The 17,155-nt window shown below is 53.2% G+C and overlaps 7 protein-coding genes and 1 non-coding gene across 8 annotated transcripts; 3 read left to right on the top strand and 5 right to left on the bottom strand.

The window, feature by feature from the left end:
• Positions 1-1,113: 1,113 nt before the first annotated feature.
• Positions 1,114-1,389, bottom strand: VAS1 (valine--tRNA ligase; the record flags this gene model as incomplete). Its single annotated transcript, XM_062885472.1, has 1 exon — positions 1,114-1,389. One exon carries the CDS (start codon positions 1,387-1,389, stop codon positions 1,114-1,116), a length of 276 nt encoding a protein of 91 aa, XP_062748438.1.
• Positions 1,390-1,859: 470 nt separating this feature from the next.
• Positions 1,860-3,947, top strand: QC762_110470 (uncharacterized protein). Its single transcript, XM_062885471.1, has 3 exons — positions 1,860-2,225; positions 2,301-3,207; positions 3,265-3,947. Exons 1-3 carry the CDS (start codon positions 1,953-1,955, stop codon positions 3,669-3,671), a joined length of 1,587 nt encoding a protein of 528 aa, XP_062748437.1. The 5' UTR covers positions 1,860-1,952; the 3' UTR covers positions 3,672-3,947.
• Positions 3,880-3,950, bottom strand: QC762_0009050. The gene has a single exon. It is a non-coding gene; the product is annotated as a tRNA-OTHER (tRNA).
• Positions 3,951-4,184: 234 nt separating this feature from the next.
• QC762_110460 (uncharacterized protein) lies at positions 4,185-5,194 on the bottom strand (the record flags this gene model as incomplete). Its single annotated transcript, XM_062885470.1, has 2 exons — positions 4,185-4,998; positions 5,049-5,194. The coding sequence occupies 2 exons, from the start codon at positions 5,192-5,194 to the stop codon at positions 4,185-4,187; spliced, it is 960 nt and encodes a 319-aa protein (XP_062748436.1).
• A 610-nt stretch (positions 5,195-5,804) lies between these two features.
• On the bottom strand, positions 5,805-7,631 carry QC762_110450 (uncharacterized protein; the record flags this gene model as incomplete). The annotated part of the gene is given in 7 exon segments (XM_062885469.1): positions 5,805-6,428; positions 6,487-6,553; positions 6,613-6,661; positions 6,714-6,805; positions 6,816-6,850; positions 7,203-7,337; positions 7,442-7,631. 7 exon segments carry the CDS (start codon positions 7,493-7,495, stop codon positions 5,805-5,807), a joined length of 1,056 nt encoding a protein of 351 aa, XP_062748435.1. The 5' UTR covers positions 7,496-7,631.
• A 167-nt stretch (positions 7,632-7,798) lies between these two features.
• TIF1 (translation initiation factor eIF4A) lies at positions 7,799-10,342 on the bottom strand. Its single transcript, XM_062885468.1, has 5 exons — positions 9,849-10,342; positions 9,572-9,646; positions 9,427-9,495; positions 9,012-9,370; positions 7,799-8,949 (listed from the first exon to the last, which is right to left on the bottom strand). The coding sequence occupies exons 1-5, from the start codon at positions 9,880-9,882 to the stop codon at positions 8,296-8,298; spliced, it is 1,191 nt and encodes a 396-aa protein (XP_062748434.1). The 5' UTR covers positions 9,883-10,342; the 3' UTR covers positions 7,799-8,295.
• On the top strand, positions 10,292-12,452 carry QC762_110430 (uncharacterized protein; the record flags this gene model as incomplete). Its single annotated transcript, XM_062885467.1, has 2 exons — positions 10,292-11,073; positions 11,270-12,452. The coding sequence occupies exons 1-2, from the start codon at positions 10,703-10,705 to the stop codon at positions 12,450-12,452; spliced, it is 1,554 nt and encodes a 517-aa protein (XP_062748433.1). The 5' UTR covers positions 10,292-10,702.
• A 1,321-nt stretch (positions 12,453-13,773) lies between these two features.
• On the top strand, positions 13,774-16,096 carry QC762_110420 (uncharacterized protein; the record flags this gene model as incomplete). Its single annotated transcript, XM_062885466.1, has 3 exons — positions 13,774-14,696; positions 14,756-15,445; positions 15,499-16,096. The coding sequence occupies 3 exons, from the start codon at positions 13,774-13,776 to the stop codon at positions 16,094-16,096; spliced, it is 2,211 nt and encodes a 736-aa protein (XP_062748432.1).
• Positions 16,097-17,155: the final 1,059 nt, after the last annotated feature.

Here is a 17,155-nt window from a genome sequence, read left to right as displayed (position 1 = left end):
CAGCTATCTCTATTATAACTACCTTTCTGCAACTCCTTTTTCACAGCAAGGTATCCGACTATTTTGCACTTATTTGCTCACCTATAATTTCACAGCCATATCTTCACAGCTACATTTTAGCATGGACTTTTTCACAGCTATTCTTTCACGGCTAATTTTTCACAGGTATATCTTCATCGCCATTGTTCTTTCACACCTTATATTTCACAGCTACTTTTCCCGGTTGTTTTTTTCACAGCAATCATTTCACAGCTACCTGTTGCTTTCACAACCACTTCTCACGGCTACTTCTTCACACCTACTCTTTTCACACCTACATCTTTTCCCAGCTATCTATTTTCCCAGATATCCATTTTCCCAGATATCCATTTCCCCAGCTATCCATTTTCCCAGCTATCCATTTTCACAACCACATTTTCACAGCTACTTTTTTTCACAGTTACTTTTTCGCAGCTTCTTTTTCACAGCCATTAATCTATTTCATGTTTAACTTTCACAGCTCTTTCTTCACCTCGGTCACTTTTCACACCTGTCATATTTCACAGCTATATATCTCTTTCACAGTCATCTTTCACAGCCGTCAACGTCACAGCTGTCCCCAGTTTTATGATCGCACTTTCTTCTCACAACCTTACAGCTCAATGGTATATATGAGGTGCTGTTTGACTCTTGATATTGACAAGTAGGACATGGGTGGTAGACAGAGCTGGTGCTATTGGTTATTGTAAAGGATGTGAAGTAAGAATTATAATACAAATCTGGAGTTCATAAGAGTTAGTGGAAGACACCAACATGTTGCGTGACTCGGCCATCAGCAAGTATCATCTTTCAGAAGTTTCAGCAGACACTCACCGCATCAAGTCTTTTACACACAATATATTACGACACAACAAACATCACCACATCTCATCATAAAACAGTGATTTCAGAACGAGTGACTCCAATTCAGTTAGTTCCCTCCCCAAAATCAAGTGCAAAGTAAACTTGGAGCAAGAAACTAAACGAATGTCCCCCCCCCAACCCCCGTTATCATCATCATCATCATCCCCCACCACCCCTTATCTCCACATCCCCTGCAAACCCTCCTGCCAACGCAGCCCCCTCCCACAAAACTCAATGCTTCTTCTTGCTCTTCGTCTCCTCCTGCTCACCCTCCTCCGCAGCAGCTTCAGCAGGAACAGCAGCATCAGCAGCAGCCCCCTCTTCTGTCGTTCCAGCCTCGACAGTGGGATCCTGACCGGGGACGTGCTCGCCGGTGGCCTCGGTGGTGGAGGTCTCGGCGAGGTCTTGCTTCGTGTCCTCCCCGATCGGGGGCACCTCTGCGCCGGTGGAGGTCTTGGGGCCGTCGCGGGCGCCGATCGGGTTGCCGCGGGAGGAGTTGGTTGCCATTTTCAAAGTTGTTTGAGTTGGTTTGTTGCTAAAAGATGCAAGGCTGAGTAAGATAGTTGATGAGATGATGTCTGGGAGGAAGGAGAGGTGGGTGATGGGGGAAGTGAATAGGTGGTTATATAGCTGGGTTCTTGGGTGAAAGATGGTGGTGTTGAGTTACACTTTCACAAAGGCACAAGTGAGCCTTGATTTCGAGGCGGTGAGGACAAAAACATGGAGTTAAATTGCGCGGTGAGTACAAAATTTACATTGTGATATGCCTCTTTTGTTTGGAAAACTTGAGAGCATATGATCGGGATCGTCAATTGCTGGCTGGTCAAGAAGAGATGATGTCACTGGCTGGGCAGCGGTGGTAAGTGGTTCTGCCCTTCGCTGACAAAGGGTTAGGGTTGTACTGCATGGAAGCTATGATCAACTGGCATTTTGGTGACCATTTTGTGTGCTGCTCTCTTGTTGAACGACCACCACCACCTCGATCGAACCACACCACCACCTTCGGTCTATTTTCTGTCTCTCGATTCTGTGGAATCCCGCCCGTGAGAGATGGTACGGTGAGGGACACAATGCTGCCGGCTAATTTTCTCCGACGGGTAGCGGGTTGTGGTGGGGGAGTAATAGGGGGGAGGGCTCTGTCGTCGTCTTTTCCTGGACGACGCGTTGTTTCTGTCACTCATGGCCACAGTCACATCAGCAGCAGCCACAAGATCCATCATGGTTGTCATAATATCGGTCAGCAAAGACGGATGATACAGAGCCTGCTGGCCAGGCACAAGTGTGTCACTGTTGGCCTTGGCTCATTAGAGTTGTCCTCCTCCATGTCAACAGCCGAGTTGAAGGTGAGTAGTTACGATTACGCAAGCCCGATGGTACAAGGACAACAGGGCTAACCACTCACGACCGCTCTTTTCCAGAAAAGAGTCATTTCTGCTGTTGCTCAGAGCTTGCGCGTCTCGTCGACGGATGACGCTGCTGTGGTTCTTGTGTCCAGGTCACTAGCCCCTTGGCTGGAGGATCAGGCGTTTATGGCTGGGCTGCTCGAGGCTACGACCTCTGATGAGACGGGGAGGGAGCTCAGCGTCTTGAGTGCGGCGGTGGATGAAGTTCCACGGTTTCAGGGCGCTCCAAGTTCTTCCGAGGGTTTGTCTGTTTTGCGCGGAAGTTCTACCCGGGTGCTCCCCGGTCTGTGGGAAGTCGGGAGCAACCAGACCTTCTCACCTTCACAGCAACCGTCCTTCCTCGAGCTCCGTCTCCCTGGGCTCCAACCAAAAGCAGAGCCTCTCCAGGTCACGGTCCCTCTTGCCAATACCATCTTTACCACCGGGAAGTCCCACGCTCTTTTTGCGAGCAAATGGCGCCATGATCCCGCTGCGGCCCGAAAAGGCCTGAGCATGGCGGCCAGTGTCGAAAAGACAACACAGACTATCCTTCTTCCAGGGTACGATCAATCCTCGGCGAGTACCGTGTACACAGCACTTGTACCAGTCACGCGCCCACACAAGATTGTTGCCGGCCTGGGAAACATCCTTCGACAGGTCGAGGTGGGGGTCAAGCCAGAGCCGGCGTCCAAGGAACTTGAGGCGATCATTCCCGCACTTCTCAAGAAGCGCCTGGAGCACTCCGAGTCAGACGAGCTGACGTATAGTGGGCCTGTAGGCGTCTGGGCCTTGATCATGCCCGAGGGTGCCGTCGATCAGTTTCCCATCCCAAACCCCCTTGACGTGCAGAACTATGATCCATCTAGCGAGTGGGACTTGGTACATCAAACCTCGCAGGCCATGGACGGGCTAATAGCTGCCGGGTGCCAGTTGCGCAAGATCCGTAAGTCTTTATCACCTTTCCTGCCACGACTGGCGGCTCTGATACTCTTGTCAATAGTCAGCGGCGGCGGCGGCTGGGGTCTCAAGCAAGGCCTCCTGTCACTTGATCCAAACACAAGATACGCAAGAGAAGAGCACGAAGACATGGAGAGCTTTATCCGGTCTTTCAAGCGCGAGGATGCCACCGGCGGTATTGTCACGCCGGGCTCCTACGTCCAGTTCTTCACCGATGCCATCCCCCCAACAGAAAAGACAAGGCTAAAGCTGGCATGGCCTTCTGACCGCCCTACCTTTGCCATTGGAACATCTGGCGGGAAGACGTCAGAGGAGGTGGAGACTTTCCCCGACCTCTTTGGTGCTGTCTCTTCAGAGGGTGTCTACATCTCTTCGGAAGAGAACGCCGCCATAACGACCAAGCTAGACGCGCCACAATCTTATGTGGTATCTCACGCGAGTGAGGAATAACATGCCCAGTGCAATGTTACAACACTGTACCGATATCATCTTCAACCTTGAGGTCGCGTCATGTGGCGTCAGGCCAGAGCCGTCCGTCGTTTGATAGAGTTCAAGAGACTCCGCTCCGGGAACGCCACGTCTTCCCTTCTGGCCCTAGCACAACCCAGGCCAGACTGGACAGCCCTTTAGCATTCCGAAATCAAAAGCCAGTTTCCGTGGCGTGGTAGTATAGCGGTTATTGCATTCCCAAGTTTGAGCGACGACCCAGGTTCGACTCCTGGCCCGCCAATCAGCGTTTGATTTTCCAGCGTTTGTTTTTCTTTTTGTCCAAGTCCACACAGACATGGAGTCTGCCAACAATGCCCATAGATGTGAAGAGAAACCAGTTTGTGAAACTGGAGTTCAAATTAGCGAGGCAGTGTTTTTTGTAGTCTTGACTGAACTTTGAGCACTTGACAAACTCCCCGCCATCTATCAAACCACGCCCATCGTGTCCATTCGCCCATATCACACCTCACCCTCTCATTCCTCCTTCTCCTTCCTCCTCCCCAACCCCTCCCCCACCGCCTCAGCAACCCCCTCCACCGTCGTCCCCCTTTCCCTCTTCCCAATCCTTTCCCCTCCCAACACCGTCCCCTTCGCCACAAGCTCATATACCTTCGCCGCAGCCTCGAAAATCCCCTCCCACTCTTCCCAATTTCCATTCTCCCTATGAGTCTTTCCAATCTCCTCCATCTCCCTAACCCACCTGCCCGCCTTGGGAGCCAGCCCAGTAACAGCTTGTTCCAGTTTCTTCCCCGCTGCCTCACCCTGGAGTTCATTGACCGACTCCAATAGTTCGGGTAGGACGCCCAACTGGTGAGCGGTGGTCACTGACTGGAGTGCCACGGCCGCGTAACCTTTTGATAAGGAGGCGAAGACCATTTTCAGGCCGCTTGCCTGGCCTAGTTCGGGGGAGATTTGTTTTTCCCCGAGGACCTCACCGAGGCCAGGGAAGATATCCGAGAGAGAAAACGGGCCGGAGGTGGGGATGATCGGTTTCGTCCAACTGCCATCGACAAAAGAGGGGGGGCCGCCGAGGATGGAGCCGTCGATGAATTTGACACCAGTGAAAAGGGAGGAGATGGACAGCAGGGTAGAAGGGGAGACAGCATTCAAATCAGCATAAACCAGCTCCGTCTCCTTCCTATCCCACGCTTTCACCACCCTCTCCGCGGTCGAGTAGGCTTCGGCAGGGGGGACAATGGACAGGATGAGGTCCGAGTGGTCGACTAGTAACTCGTCAGAGGGGAGGAGGACGGCGCCGGCGGAGAGCGCGCGGGATTTGGTGTCCTCGCTGGGAAGGTGTCAGTATGGACAGGACACGTAAAATGGGAAGGAACAGACCTCCTGTCGGAAACATTGGTCAACACAGCATAATTATGCGCCATCAGCAACCGCGCGACCCCGCTTCCCATGTCCCCCATGGAGATGACCCCTATTAGGCCGAGGTGCCTGCCCCGGAGGGCGTCAAAGTCGGGGAGGTCTGCCATTGGAGGATTCAGATACTTGAAATATGTTTTAGACTTCCATAAAGTGAGGGTTTTAGGGAACTTGAGGGCTGATAATATTAGATGGTTGGTGAGTGAGGAGGGCTTTGTAAGTGACGGACGGGAAAATCAAACAACCCCGCGGTTGCGTGCTCACATTGCATCAGTTCTCAATGCTTAGTGCAAAAGGCAGCTACGACTCGAAACTCGGGCAAGAATGTATTGTCGTGTCTACAAGTCTGCCTGTATATCTAGTCCAGTGAACTTTTGGACTGATCATAGTAAAACAAAGTTCGTCTAGTACACCTATATGTACTTCAAAAACCGTGCTGTTGAATGATAATAACTTGGCCTTTGACAACATACATCCTGTACAGAACCGACCACCATGACTCTGGCAGTTTGAGCCGTATATAACACCACACCTCAGCAGCAACCAAAGACGCAAAACATCAACGCTTGATAAAGGAGTAGAGTTCCTATAGAATAACAGCCAAAAAAAAAAAAGCGCGTACCAACAAGCAGCGATATCCATACTTCGCTTTAGTTGCTTATGATTATAAAACCCCATCCCATGCTATCCCGTGTACCAATCATTCCCCCGCTGACTGATCTACTCAATCATGTCAATGTCCCCGTCAGTCTGCTGCTGAGCCGCCGCACCATTCGCAGCAGGAGCCGCATCGTTCTGCTGAGCACCGCCACCGCCAAAGTAATCCTCCATCTCGGCGTCCAACTCCTCTTGGGTCTTCTTTGGACGTCTCTCAGACTTCTCACCACCGCCACGCCCGCCGTCGTCACGTCTACCACCTCCACGCTCCCGACGGCCACCCCCGCCCTGTCTCCGGCCACCTCCACCTCCTTCACGACGTCTCGGGGGCATAGGGCTGCGCGAACGACTGGCGCCAGGTCGGTATCTGTCGATGCCCTTGCGAGCGGCCTCCTCATCAGACTGGCGATGGGGCGAAAGCGAACGGGATCTGCCGCTCGGGACCGTGATACGCTCGGCAAGCGGGCGAGGGTTGATCGCAGTATCAAATGGGTTGCGCCTTGGGCCCGTAGGCATCATGGTAAGGCGGATTGGCTGGCCGGCAGCGTTGGCACCGTCAAACTCCTTGATTGCCTGTGCAGCGTCGTGGGATGACTGGTACGTGACAAACGCTGTACCCTCTGAGCGGCCGGCGCGGTCATACTTCATCTCCAACTTGACGAGAGGGCCAATGCTGGAAAAGAGTCCCTGCATATGCTGGTGAGCTTGAAACCCCGAAACAGTCAACCGAAATGTTTTGACATACCTCCAACTCCTCTTGCGTCAACTCATAGTGGATATTATCCACACGGATCTTGCTGCCTCTCGAGTCGCTGAAACCCGGTTAGTTACCATACATGAAAATAAAACACTCCATGGTATCCTGCCATACCCAGAGTACTCGTTCGAGTTTCGTCTTCTCGGAGCAGATCGGCGGCTCCCTACAAACAATTGTTAGCACGTCCCCCAAACCTCATCCTCGACCCAACATACCATGATCCTCATATCTGTCATGAACCCATTCGCTGCGGAATCCGTCAATTTTCCGGCCTGTGTCTTTAACCCGGGCCGATGGGTCGAAATATCTATACGTACGTGTCGAGGTTGCGAGGCGCTTCGTCTCTGAAGGACTGTTTCTCCCTCACAAGAAACGGGAGCTGTTAGCCGGCAAGTTTCAACCAATGCGTTACCTATTCCCCCCGGTCGCGATTCCGATCCGATCCGAGGCCGCATCGAAGCGCACACAACACACATCAGGGAGTATCGTCTGTGTGGATTGAATGGCGGCGTCGAACAGTCTGAGAAGTGACCCGGAGGTGCGGTAAAATAGAAAGGGAGGAGAGGGTTCATTCAACCTAGAGATAGCGGTCGCCCGACGAGCTTAAGCAAATGGTGTTTTTTGCGAGAAACTTGACAACAGACCGTACTCGAAGAAAAACGGGTAGAGGGGAGAAACAGTCGCAACGAGCGTACCTTTCTTACGCCATCCCTGGGATAATCCGACCGATTGTCGTTGTTGTTGTTGTTGTTGTTGTTGTTGTCGCGCCTACGGAGACGACCGTCCCGGGAATTGCTGCTGTTGCCGCCGCGGTTTCCCCGATTGCCTCCTCTGTTGTTCTGCAGTCTCGCGTCAGCATCTTCCTTCACGGCGCCACCTGTGATGCAGGATACCGGGGGGCGGTCAACAAGCAACCGGCGGTGGGGAGGGCTGTTGGACAAACCTGCTTGCGGTCGGCAAGGATCTCGTCAAGGCTGCGGTCGAGAATACGTTCCATGCTGGGCAATTTGGTAGGGAGGGTAAAGATCGAAAATGGGAGGCGATCTAGGTGATGTTGGCAATGGTCGAGAGTTGGTTCAAAGTTGCGGTCGCAACACAGTTGGAGAATGGAACGCCAAGGCCTTTAGACGCAAGTGGGGCCGTTGTTGTGCCAAGATGGAACTGTCCTGTCCAGGACCCACTGTTGGCCGCGGGGGTGTGCACGTACCGAGGGGCTGGATTTATATTCACTTGACGACTAAATATATATTCACTTGACGCATATCAGACCTGTCAAAGAAGGCAATGGATGGACATGTCTTGGAAACAGCTCCCAGGAGGCTCACATCATCAGTCACCATAAATAGGCACATCTCGAACAGCCCTTCCTCGTCTCTTCTTCTTTTGGGTTCGGTCTACGTTGGATTTTTGGTAACATCCCTGGATACACATAACACCGTGAAACAAGCCAAAGACAACGCAGATAAAAGAAAACCAGCCTTCATTGATAGGCACTATCCGTCCTAAAGCACCTCGCACCATCCAAACAGATTACGGTGCAGATGCTCTCAGCCTATCCCTCCTATCAACGCTTTTATGGGTAACGGAAACCCACCCCCAGATGCCCAGGCCTTTGGCAAAAACACTAAAATAAAAAAAATTCCCGAGCGATAAAGCAGATTCCCTCCTCCCTACCTACCAGACGAACGCAATCACGCTGCTCTTCAGTGTATCTCAATGCCGATGCGCAGAACGTGACCAGGTATGCTGTAAGAACAGAGAAAAACGGTCCAGGAGCGTCGTACAGATGTGTGCTGTTTAGATGAGGTCGGCCACGTTCATCGGCATCTCCTCAATCTGGGTGCTGTAGAACTGCTCAATCTCGCGCATCATGCGGACATCATCAGCAGTGACAAAGTTGATCGCAACACCCTTGCGACCGAAACGACCACCACGACCAATGCGATGAATGTAGTTCTCACGGTTGGCGGGGAGATCGTAGTTGATGACCAGGGAAACCTGCTGGACATCAATACCACGGGCCAAAAGGTCAGTGGCGATGAGGACACGAGAGGAGCCGGAGCGGAACTCCTTCATGATGAGGTCACGCTGGGCCTGGTCCATGTCACCGTGCATGGCCGAGACGGTGAAATCGCGGGCAGTGAGCTTGTCGGTAAGCCAGTCGACCTTGCGGCGGGTGTTGCAGAAGATGACGGCCTGGGTGATGGTGACAGTCTCATACAAATCGGAGAGGGTATCGAGCTTCCACTCCTCCTTCTCGACGGCGATGTAGAACTGCTTGATACCTTCAAGGGTAAGCTCGTCCTTCTTGACCAAGATGCGGACGGGGTCGCGCATGAACTTGGTGGTGACCTCAAGGACGTCCTGGGGCATGGTGGCCGAGAGAAGGACGACCTGGGTGCTCTGGGGAAGGAGCTGGAAGATGTCGTAGATCTGCTCAGTGAAACCACGCTAGAAGGGGGTTAGCTTGGATTCGCACCCACAACCTACACCAGCCCACAAATATTACTTACAGACAACATCTCATCGGCCTCGTCGAGGACAAACATCTTCATGGAGTCCGTCTTAAGGAAACGACGCTGAATCATGTCGTGGACACGACCGGGGGTACCGACAACCACCTGGGGGCCCTCGCCGAGAGCCTTCATATCGTCTCGGACGCTGGTACCACCAATGCAGGCGTGGCACTCAATGTTCATGAAGTCGCCAATGGCGACAACGACCTTCTGAATCTGCTGGGCCAACTCACGGGTGGGGGCGAGAATGAGGGCCTGGCACTGCTTGAGGGAGGTGTCGATCTTCTGGAGGACCGAGATAGAGAAGGTGGCAGTCTTGCCAGTACCGGACTGAGCCTGGGCGATAACATCATGGCCTGATATCTTGTTAGGACATGTCGTGTGTATGCGACGGGGGTTGGAGTAGTCTTACCCTTGATGACGGGCATGATAGCACGCTGCTGAATAGCAGAGGGGCGCTCGAAACCGTAGGCATAGATACCTTTGGAAATTGTCAGAAAATCTTTGATCTTATTGCCACCCTATTGGGTATCGTTGTCGACCGATGGGGTGCTTACCGCGGAGGAGCTCCGACTTGAGGTTCATCTCATCGAAAGAGTCGACGGTCTCATCGTAGTTAGACTCGATCTGTCCTGTATGTTGCCATCACGGTCAGCGGCTGTGCTTGCTCGTTCCGTTTGCGCATCGAGTGCTTTGGGGGGCCGGTGGGTTGTGGGCGGGGTCGAAGGCAGAACGCGCACCGCACCGTGATGCCCAACGCTCTCGAGAGGTGCGCGGGCAGCGGCGATGCGACGCCATGCGATGCTCGTCAAAGGTGGAAGAAGCCAAACGTACCCTCGGGGACGTCCTCGAGACCCTTGTCAGCCATGATTGCGGTGTTGAGTTGGCAAAAATTTCCAGATCCAAGCGCTGCTTAGATCTAGAAATCAGAAAAAGATGGTGGGGTAGCGAGAAAAAAAATCCGCAGACGACTCGGAGAGTGTTGCGAAGTGCTTTTGAAGCTGGAGTCTCCTTATAAAAAGAAGATAGATTCGAGAGTCTCAGTTGGAACACTGAGAACAACTGAATCTAAAAGGCCGTTTGGTATCTTGGTTGTGGATTGTTTAGAATTGGTGGTGGACGGAGAAGAGAGACCAGAGCAGGGTGGGAGGGAAGTGATAAAAATTCGATTTGGCGGAGAATTTATGAACGCCTCAGGCATCAACCCCTCCCACTTTTGCCAACTCTTAGTGGGGCAAAGAGGCCCCCCATTCACTTTAGCGTTCTGCTCATTGTTTCCAGGCTTTGGAGCAACCGTTCCTACGGCACTGAGTGAGCCTCTGAAGGAATTGCAACCTCACCACACCCGGCACCCAGTGGCTACACTAACACCTCTTTTTTTTTTTTTTTTTCTTTTCCTGCGAGGAACTTTTTTTTTCCTTCACTTGCCGGGGGCAACCCACATCCTCGCCCACCTTTACGGCCCAACCAGTCGGCACACGTCATACGCATATTTCTCACATACAATCATCCAGTTGGTTGACTCACTTTTAGGAGGCTCTGGGGTGCTGTCAAGTGCGAGCAGTCTTTTTCTTCTATTTCCTTGGTTGCCCAAAGCCTGGCCTGGCCTGACTGACCGTTGAGGCTCCCGCCCCCCACACCTTACTTACCACCCCCTGACTCCTGAGAATCAGGGCGCCGCACGAACCATGATTCTGCCACACCACCAACGCCACAACAGGAGTATTGCCTTTGAGGAGGCTGCCAATGGGAGCCAACCTTTGACTCACCGTAGCGTGACTGGGAATGGTGACAAGGAGGTAGATTTGGAGGATTCTTCTGTTGACTCCTCGGCTGTGCCACTCCACCCGCTCGGTATCAAGCCGCTCGGAAACAAGTACTTCTCCAATGGGAATGATGCTCGGAAATACCTGGGCACTTTGCAGGGCCTCCCGGATGAGATGCTCATGCAGCTTCTTGAATATCTGGATACACGTACTTTGAGGCTTCTGGGCTACACATGCAAATTTCTCTTTGCTTGCTGCATGTCAGACGATGTGTGGAAGACAATCTTTTTGGAGTAAGTATTGTTCCTGTTTATGGTTGATTTTTCACAAAGCATTCAGTTCAAAGTCAAGGGAGAAGCCAAGGATAATTTTTCTTTCTCTTTTCCCTGTGGTTGGAACCCTAATGGAGACCTTGTGGCCTTTGTCTCGTTTGGGATGAATGGGCAAAGGGGGTTGTGCGAGTCAAAGGTCTAACGTTTTTCTCTCCAGGTCAGATTTGGGAAAACAGTCATCCTTTCCTTGGCTGGGGTCATGGAGATCTACCGTCTTAGGCCTCTCAACAGAGAAGCAGATTCAGATAGACTGCGCCAGTGTGTTTTCCGACGTGCTGCATCGCCCGTTCGTCTGCAGTCATATCTCGTTGCGCAACTACACGACCAAGATCCCAGCAGGAAACGAGATTGACCGCATGGAGGATCTCTCTTACGAACAGTTTGCTGACAAGTGGAGCAAGAAACCGTTCATCCTGACCAAGTGTATTCAGTCCTGGCCTGTCAGCCAGACTTGGAGCATAGACAGTCTCTTGGCCCAGTGCCCAGATGTCGTTTTCAGGGCAGAGGCTGTGGACTGGACGTTCAGGACATATTGCGATTATATGCGCAACAGCCGAGATGAGAGCCCCCTCTACTTGTTCGACCGAAAGTTTGCCGAAAAGATGAAGCTCAAAATTGGCAAGGAGGAAGGTGCGGCATACTGGAAGCCTGACTGTTTTGGCTCAGATCTGTTCGAACTTCTTGGGGCCGAGCGTCCTGCCCATCGATGGCTAATCATCGGCCCCGAACGCAGCGGTTCAACATTTCACAAGGACCCCAATGCCACATCAGCCTGGAACGCGGTGATTCAGGGGGCAAAGTACTGGATCATGTTTCCTCCGTCAGCCTCGGTTCCTGGAGTCTACGTCTCCAAAGACAGTAGTGAGGTGACCAGCCCCCTCTCCATTGCTGAGTGGCTGCTTGAGTTTCACAGAGAAGCCCGACAACTTCCAGAATGCAGAGAAGGCATTTGCAGAGCGGGCGAAATTCTTCACGTTCCAAGCGGATGGTGGCATTTGGTGGTCAACCTGGAGGACGGAATTGCACTTACACAGAACTTTGTGCCCAAGTCGCATCTTGCCAATGTCTTGTCATTCTTAAGTGACAAGGCTGACCAAGTGTCTGGGTTTGAAGACGATGTGTCAGACCCATACAACCTCTTTGTGAAGCGTTTGAGAGAGGAGTGCCCTGAACTGCTTGAGGAGGGACTCAGGCAACTAGCCGAGAAGCAGGCACAAAAGAAAAGACGATGGGATGCCGTGGTTGGCGACAGTGAAGCCGAGGATCAGCCACAGAAGAAAAGCACTGGGTTCAGTTTTGGATTCTGCTTTGGGGGCGATGATGATGAGGAAATTCCATGAATGCTGGCATTGTTGGATAGAAAGCCAAAAGTGTATAGAGCGTACTTACCTACATACCCACACTACCAACCTGTACATTGCCCCGGGTCTGAAGAAGCACCAGAGACTGCGAAGGGACTCAGAAACACCACATAGAGGCACAAGAGGACACAAGTTGCAACCAGGCGGCTCACACATCGGGCCTCATCTCAGCACAAGTACACTTTTTGAAGGTGGCTGAGCTCAGCAAACGGTGCAGAAACGAGATACTTCACCGAAACTTGACTTATCACTACTGACACCCCAGTGGCCGTTCCGAAGACCAGAGCTCCCAAACAGAGGCTCCTTTGTATGAAAATACCAGAAAAATGACATGTCCAAAAGAAATCCCAAGTGTCAAATTGATCAAGTGAGCACGTTGAAGTCGTGTTTCTTTGTCTTGGCCCTGTGCCAATGAGATGGCCCATCCCGGTGTGCTAAAGTCGGGCGGCGCTATGGTCCTAGCTTTGGCTGTCATTCATGCTGACCCTGGCACTGCCCGCACAGTGCCGCGAGCAAGCGGTGTTGGGGCTGCCGTCCCGCAGAATAACTGAATTTGAAGATAGACTGCACAGTGTTTTTGGCACTGTCCCCGTGGGGCCTCTCTTCCCCCAGCTCCGCAACAGCAGCACTGTGGACTGTGGTCGAACTGAACCCGACCGACACCTCCCAGGCCATCACCCATCTCAGCTGAACTCGCAGCCTGTCTGCCTGGCTTTTTCCTACCTCATCTGCTTTCCCTCCTTCTGTTTTCTTTTGGACTCTACTTTCCCAAGTGCTGCTCTACCCATGCCGCCTTGTTTGTTCTTGTCCGCCCCTCATTAGCAAGCCGCCGACCCCCGCGTTCCTGCCTCGCTGCCTCGATCGACTCCCGATTCCGACGACCCCCTTTCCACACCAAGGACCAACGGGTCCGACGATCTCCCAAAAGACAGCCCTGGCATGATAACAACATGCTGTTAGACAAGACTGGCTGCCCCGAAACCGACGTCCACTACCCCCATTATCGCATTACTATACTAGTTGACCCCTGAGGGCGGTTCAAGTTTGACACCTTGGCGCCGACGACAATCTCGAGCACGACGATCGGGTCTCTGACAGTTAGCTTGTACCAACATCTCAACTCAACCCACACTTTCGCTTTCCCAATACTGCCTTCGTCGTTACACCGTTTTCTCGAGCTCGCATTCATCCTGCGCGTTCCACACCGCCAGCAACACGTATACGGACGGCCTGCCTTCACACCAACATAATACTAGCACCCGGGAGCCTCTCGAAATAATAATACGGCGCGCGCGCAATCATGGTTTCTGACGAGACCTACGAGATCTGCCTCCCGATCCTTCAAGACCTTACCCTGGAAGATGAGGATAAGACCGACAAGCTCGAGGAGGTCTTGAGGGAAAAGACAACGCTGAGGGACCAGGCGCTAGAAAATGCAATATTAGACGCCCTCTGGCGATTTCGAGATGGAGGTGGGACGGCAACATCACCGCCGTCTATACGGCAGACCATCTTGCGGCGTCCCTCACCGGCCCCCTGGCGCGGCTCCGGAACCCCACTGTCGGGCTCACCGCGCTTGGGTGTTAGCCCCCTTGCCCCGCCAGGATTCATGCCGACCCCTTTCAGTCGGGCCAAGTCCGTAACGGCCTCCCCCTTCGGCTCGCCGAGACCGTCTCCGAGGCTGGCCTTTGCCGCTCCCGTGCCTCACAGCCCAAGCTTGAATGCGTACCGTTTCAACGATGAGCCGCCCTCTCAGGAGGTTTTTGGCGACTACCAGTCTGACAATGTGGACTGGCTGGTGAGCGATGATGCCGCCAGTGTAACCTCGTCAATCGGCAACGCCAGTGGCCTGAACGTGGCGGCTCCCGAGTTCGTATCCACGCGCCAGGAGACAGATATGAGCCCGTACGACATGCTGCGCACGATCCTGGGACCTACCAAGACCGATGATGAGATTAGTGCTGCCCTTGCCATGCATGGCTACGATCTTGGTGCCACTGTCCAGGCCATCATGGAGACACAAATGCAAGACAACCTCGCTCTGGCCGCCCAGGCCGAGGAGGCTCGAGTGACTATCGGGAGGTCACTGACTCCCGACAACCGACCGTCGACCCCAGGAGACCAGCAAAAGACGGGTATCATTTGCAAGTTTTATCTGTCCACCGGAAGCTGTCTGCGCGCCGACTGCCGTTTTAGCCATGATTTGAGCAGTCACATTTGCAAGTAAGTCTCGAGAGTAGAGTTCCAAAATTGTCGGTCATGAAAAACTGACACAACTTTAGATACTGGGTGGCAGGCAATTGTCTCGCTGGGAGCACTTGTATCTTCTCGCACGACCCGGCACACCTGGCCAACAGGCTCCATATCGATGGGTCGGATACACCTCCTACCCAGCACGCCACGGTTAATCTGCAAGACTACAGCAGCTTCCCAGCGCTGCAGCCCGGCACTCCGGAGCAACTGCCTATATTTGCGGCCGCTGGCAACTATCCGGCCCTCGGTGTTACGCCGCCCCCTGGGTTTAAAGGACACCATGGCTACGCTAACGACCGGCCGCGATCCCGGCCTGGAAGTCGCCATCAGCAAAAGGAGGCAACACAGCCTGTGCCCTCGCCGGATGATGCGGATGCTTTTCCTTCGCTCGGGGCTGCCCTTGCCAAGCAGGGTAAAAAGCACCATGGCAAGAGGGGTGGGCACGGTCACGGTCACAAGGAGAACTTTCCTCCTAACACACTTGCCGATATCGTCAAGATGTCGCCATCCCCTACGCCTTCGCAGCAGTCCCGAAAGATGGCCCGCAATGGTAGTTCGACCAGCATTCGCAACGGCGAGAACAGCGCGGCCGCCCAAGCCATCCCAAATCCCAAGCATATTCCGTGGCTCGAGACGGGCGAGAAAGCCAACAAGGCCTATCTCAAGGCACGCCAGGAGGCTATCAAGCATGGTGGCCTCCGCAACAAGTTTCTCCAAAGGTGATCGTGAGTTGAAACCAATAGCAAGCGGTGAAGACTAACAACGTTCACAGTGCTGCTCAAGCCTGGAATCGTAACGATGCCAGAGCCGCCAAGGCACTCAGTCTCCGGGGACAGAGCGAGAACGACCTGATGCGGAGAGCTCACCGCGAGGCAGCCGACCAGCTGTACAAGGAGCGCAACAAGGACCGGGCCAACTGCCCAGAAATCTACGTGGACCTGCACGGGCTGCACCCCGAGGAGGCGGTCGAGTATCTGGAGAAGGTGCTCATGGAGAACATTTCCGAGGTCAGACCAATCTACGCCATCACGGGCACCGGCCACCACAGCAAAAATGGTAAGGACAAGGTTGGCAAGGCGGTCCGGAGCTTTTTGAACGAGTGGCGGTATGCCTACCGGGAGTTTTCTGTGCCGGGCGACCGCAACAGCACGGGCGGCATCTTGGGCATTGACGCGCGGAGCTGGGACCGGAGTCTCTCCAAGGACGGAGCGACGCATGCGAAGAAGGCTGGCGGCGGTGGTGAAGGGGGGGAGAAGGAGGATGTGGATATTCTTTCGCAGGGTGTCGAGATTGGGGAGGGCAAGGTCAAGCTTCTTGTTAGGGACACGTCGGTTGCCAAGGAGCCACCCAAGGGGCCGGCGAGGAGGTGACGCCCTTTTCCGAGGAGGCGGAGGAGCAGGGGTGGGGGGGGGGTTGCTGATACTAACTGGTTGGCTGGATGGGGTAGAATAGAGCAAAAACAGTTTATTAAACCTTTGTTGGTTCCAGTTGGGATGATGTGAAATGTAGAGGTTATACCTATGCAGAAACGGGCCCGGGGATGTGGGTTGTGCCGTTGATGACGTCTTGTTGCCCTATCTACCTCAGTAGGTATGTCATGCAAGGCGCTCTGAGTGCTTCGGATTGCGCGGCTGGCAGGCTTTCGGGTGCTACCGAGGATGCAAGAGGTCGCGTTACGTCTTTGACATCCATCCCAACTTTTTGGTTCGGGACATCTTAATATTGTTCGCATCGCATTCTCATCTCTTTGGGGAAAGGGAGGTCTCGGATTCATTGATGCAGTCTGCTGTGGTCTGGTGCCCCTGAAACTACTGTTTTAGGTCTAGCCTTACGCCGTTTTAGGTTGTTCTTTGGGCTGGGCCTTCTGGAACTCGGCGGCGGGATGATCGGGGAGGGTCGGCTGGTTGTGAGGCTGAGCCAGCTCGTTGCTGACTTTAATTCCAGTTGGGTCCAGATTTCGGGGGACCCTTTTTTTTCGCTATCTTATTTTGGAATTAGGTATCCCTTTTTTCTTTTCGACACCCTTGGTCACAGGAGGCATTTCTGTTTTACTTTTACTTCTGAGAGAGAGAGAGAGATAGTTTTGTTGGAGTTATTGTGTAGGTGCAAACCCAATGGACTTGCAGAGGCAGTGACAAGCTCAGCGACAAGACGATAAGTAGCAGGGCGAAGAGGGAACGAAAGCCGTGGATACCGCGGAGACCGAAAAGTGAACAAACGAACAAACGAACGTACCGAACGAAGAGGGATAACCTAGAAAGTGGAGGAGGGTACATATTCTTGGGCTTGGTTTGCGATAACAACGCACGGGAACTGGTGGAAATTGTTGCGACACTACATACATACACTTTGAACGAGACGTCTACCACCACGACATCTTCACCCAACGAACCGATCGGACAACACCGAGGCTTATAACAACGACGACC

The sequence above is a fragment of the Podospora pseudocomata genome, assembly GCF_035222375.1.
Source record: "Podospora pseudocomata strain CBS 415.72m chromosome 1 map unlocalized CBS415.72m_1, whole genome shotgun sequence".
Lineage (NCBI taxonomy): Eukaryota > Fungi > Ascomycota > Sordariomycetes > Sordariales > Podosporaceae > Podospora > Podospora pseudocomata.
This window is presented reverse-complemented; position numbering and strand designations above follow the sequence as displayed.

Coding starts and splice junctions, on each gene's coding strand:
- QC762_110470 (XM_062885471.1), top strand. CDS start 1,953: ATGCTGCCGGCTAATTTTCTCCGACGGGTAGCGGGTTGTGGTGGGGGA. Junction 2,226..2,300: donor TGTCAACAGCCGAGTTGAAG/GTGAGTAGTTAC, acceptor GCTCTTTTCCAG/AAAAGAGTCATTTCTGCTGT. Junction 3,208..3,264: donor GTGCCAGTTGCGCAAGATCC/GTAAGTCTTTAT, acceptor TCTTGTCAATAG/TCAGCGGCGGCGGCGGCTGG.
- TIF1 (XM_062885468.1), bottom strand. CDS start 9,882: ATGGCTGACAAGGGTCTCGAGGACGTCCCCGAGG. Junction 9,496..9,571: donor CAAGTCGGAGCTCCTCCGCG/GTAAGCACCCCA, acceptor CAATTTCCAAAG/GTATCTATGCCTACGGTTTC. Junction 8,950..9,011: donor AGGCCGATGAGATGTTGTCT/GTAAGTAATATT, acceptor ACCCCCTTCTAG/CGTGGTTTCACTGAGCAGAT.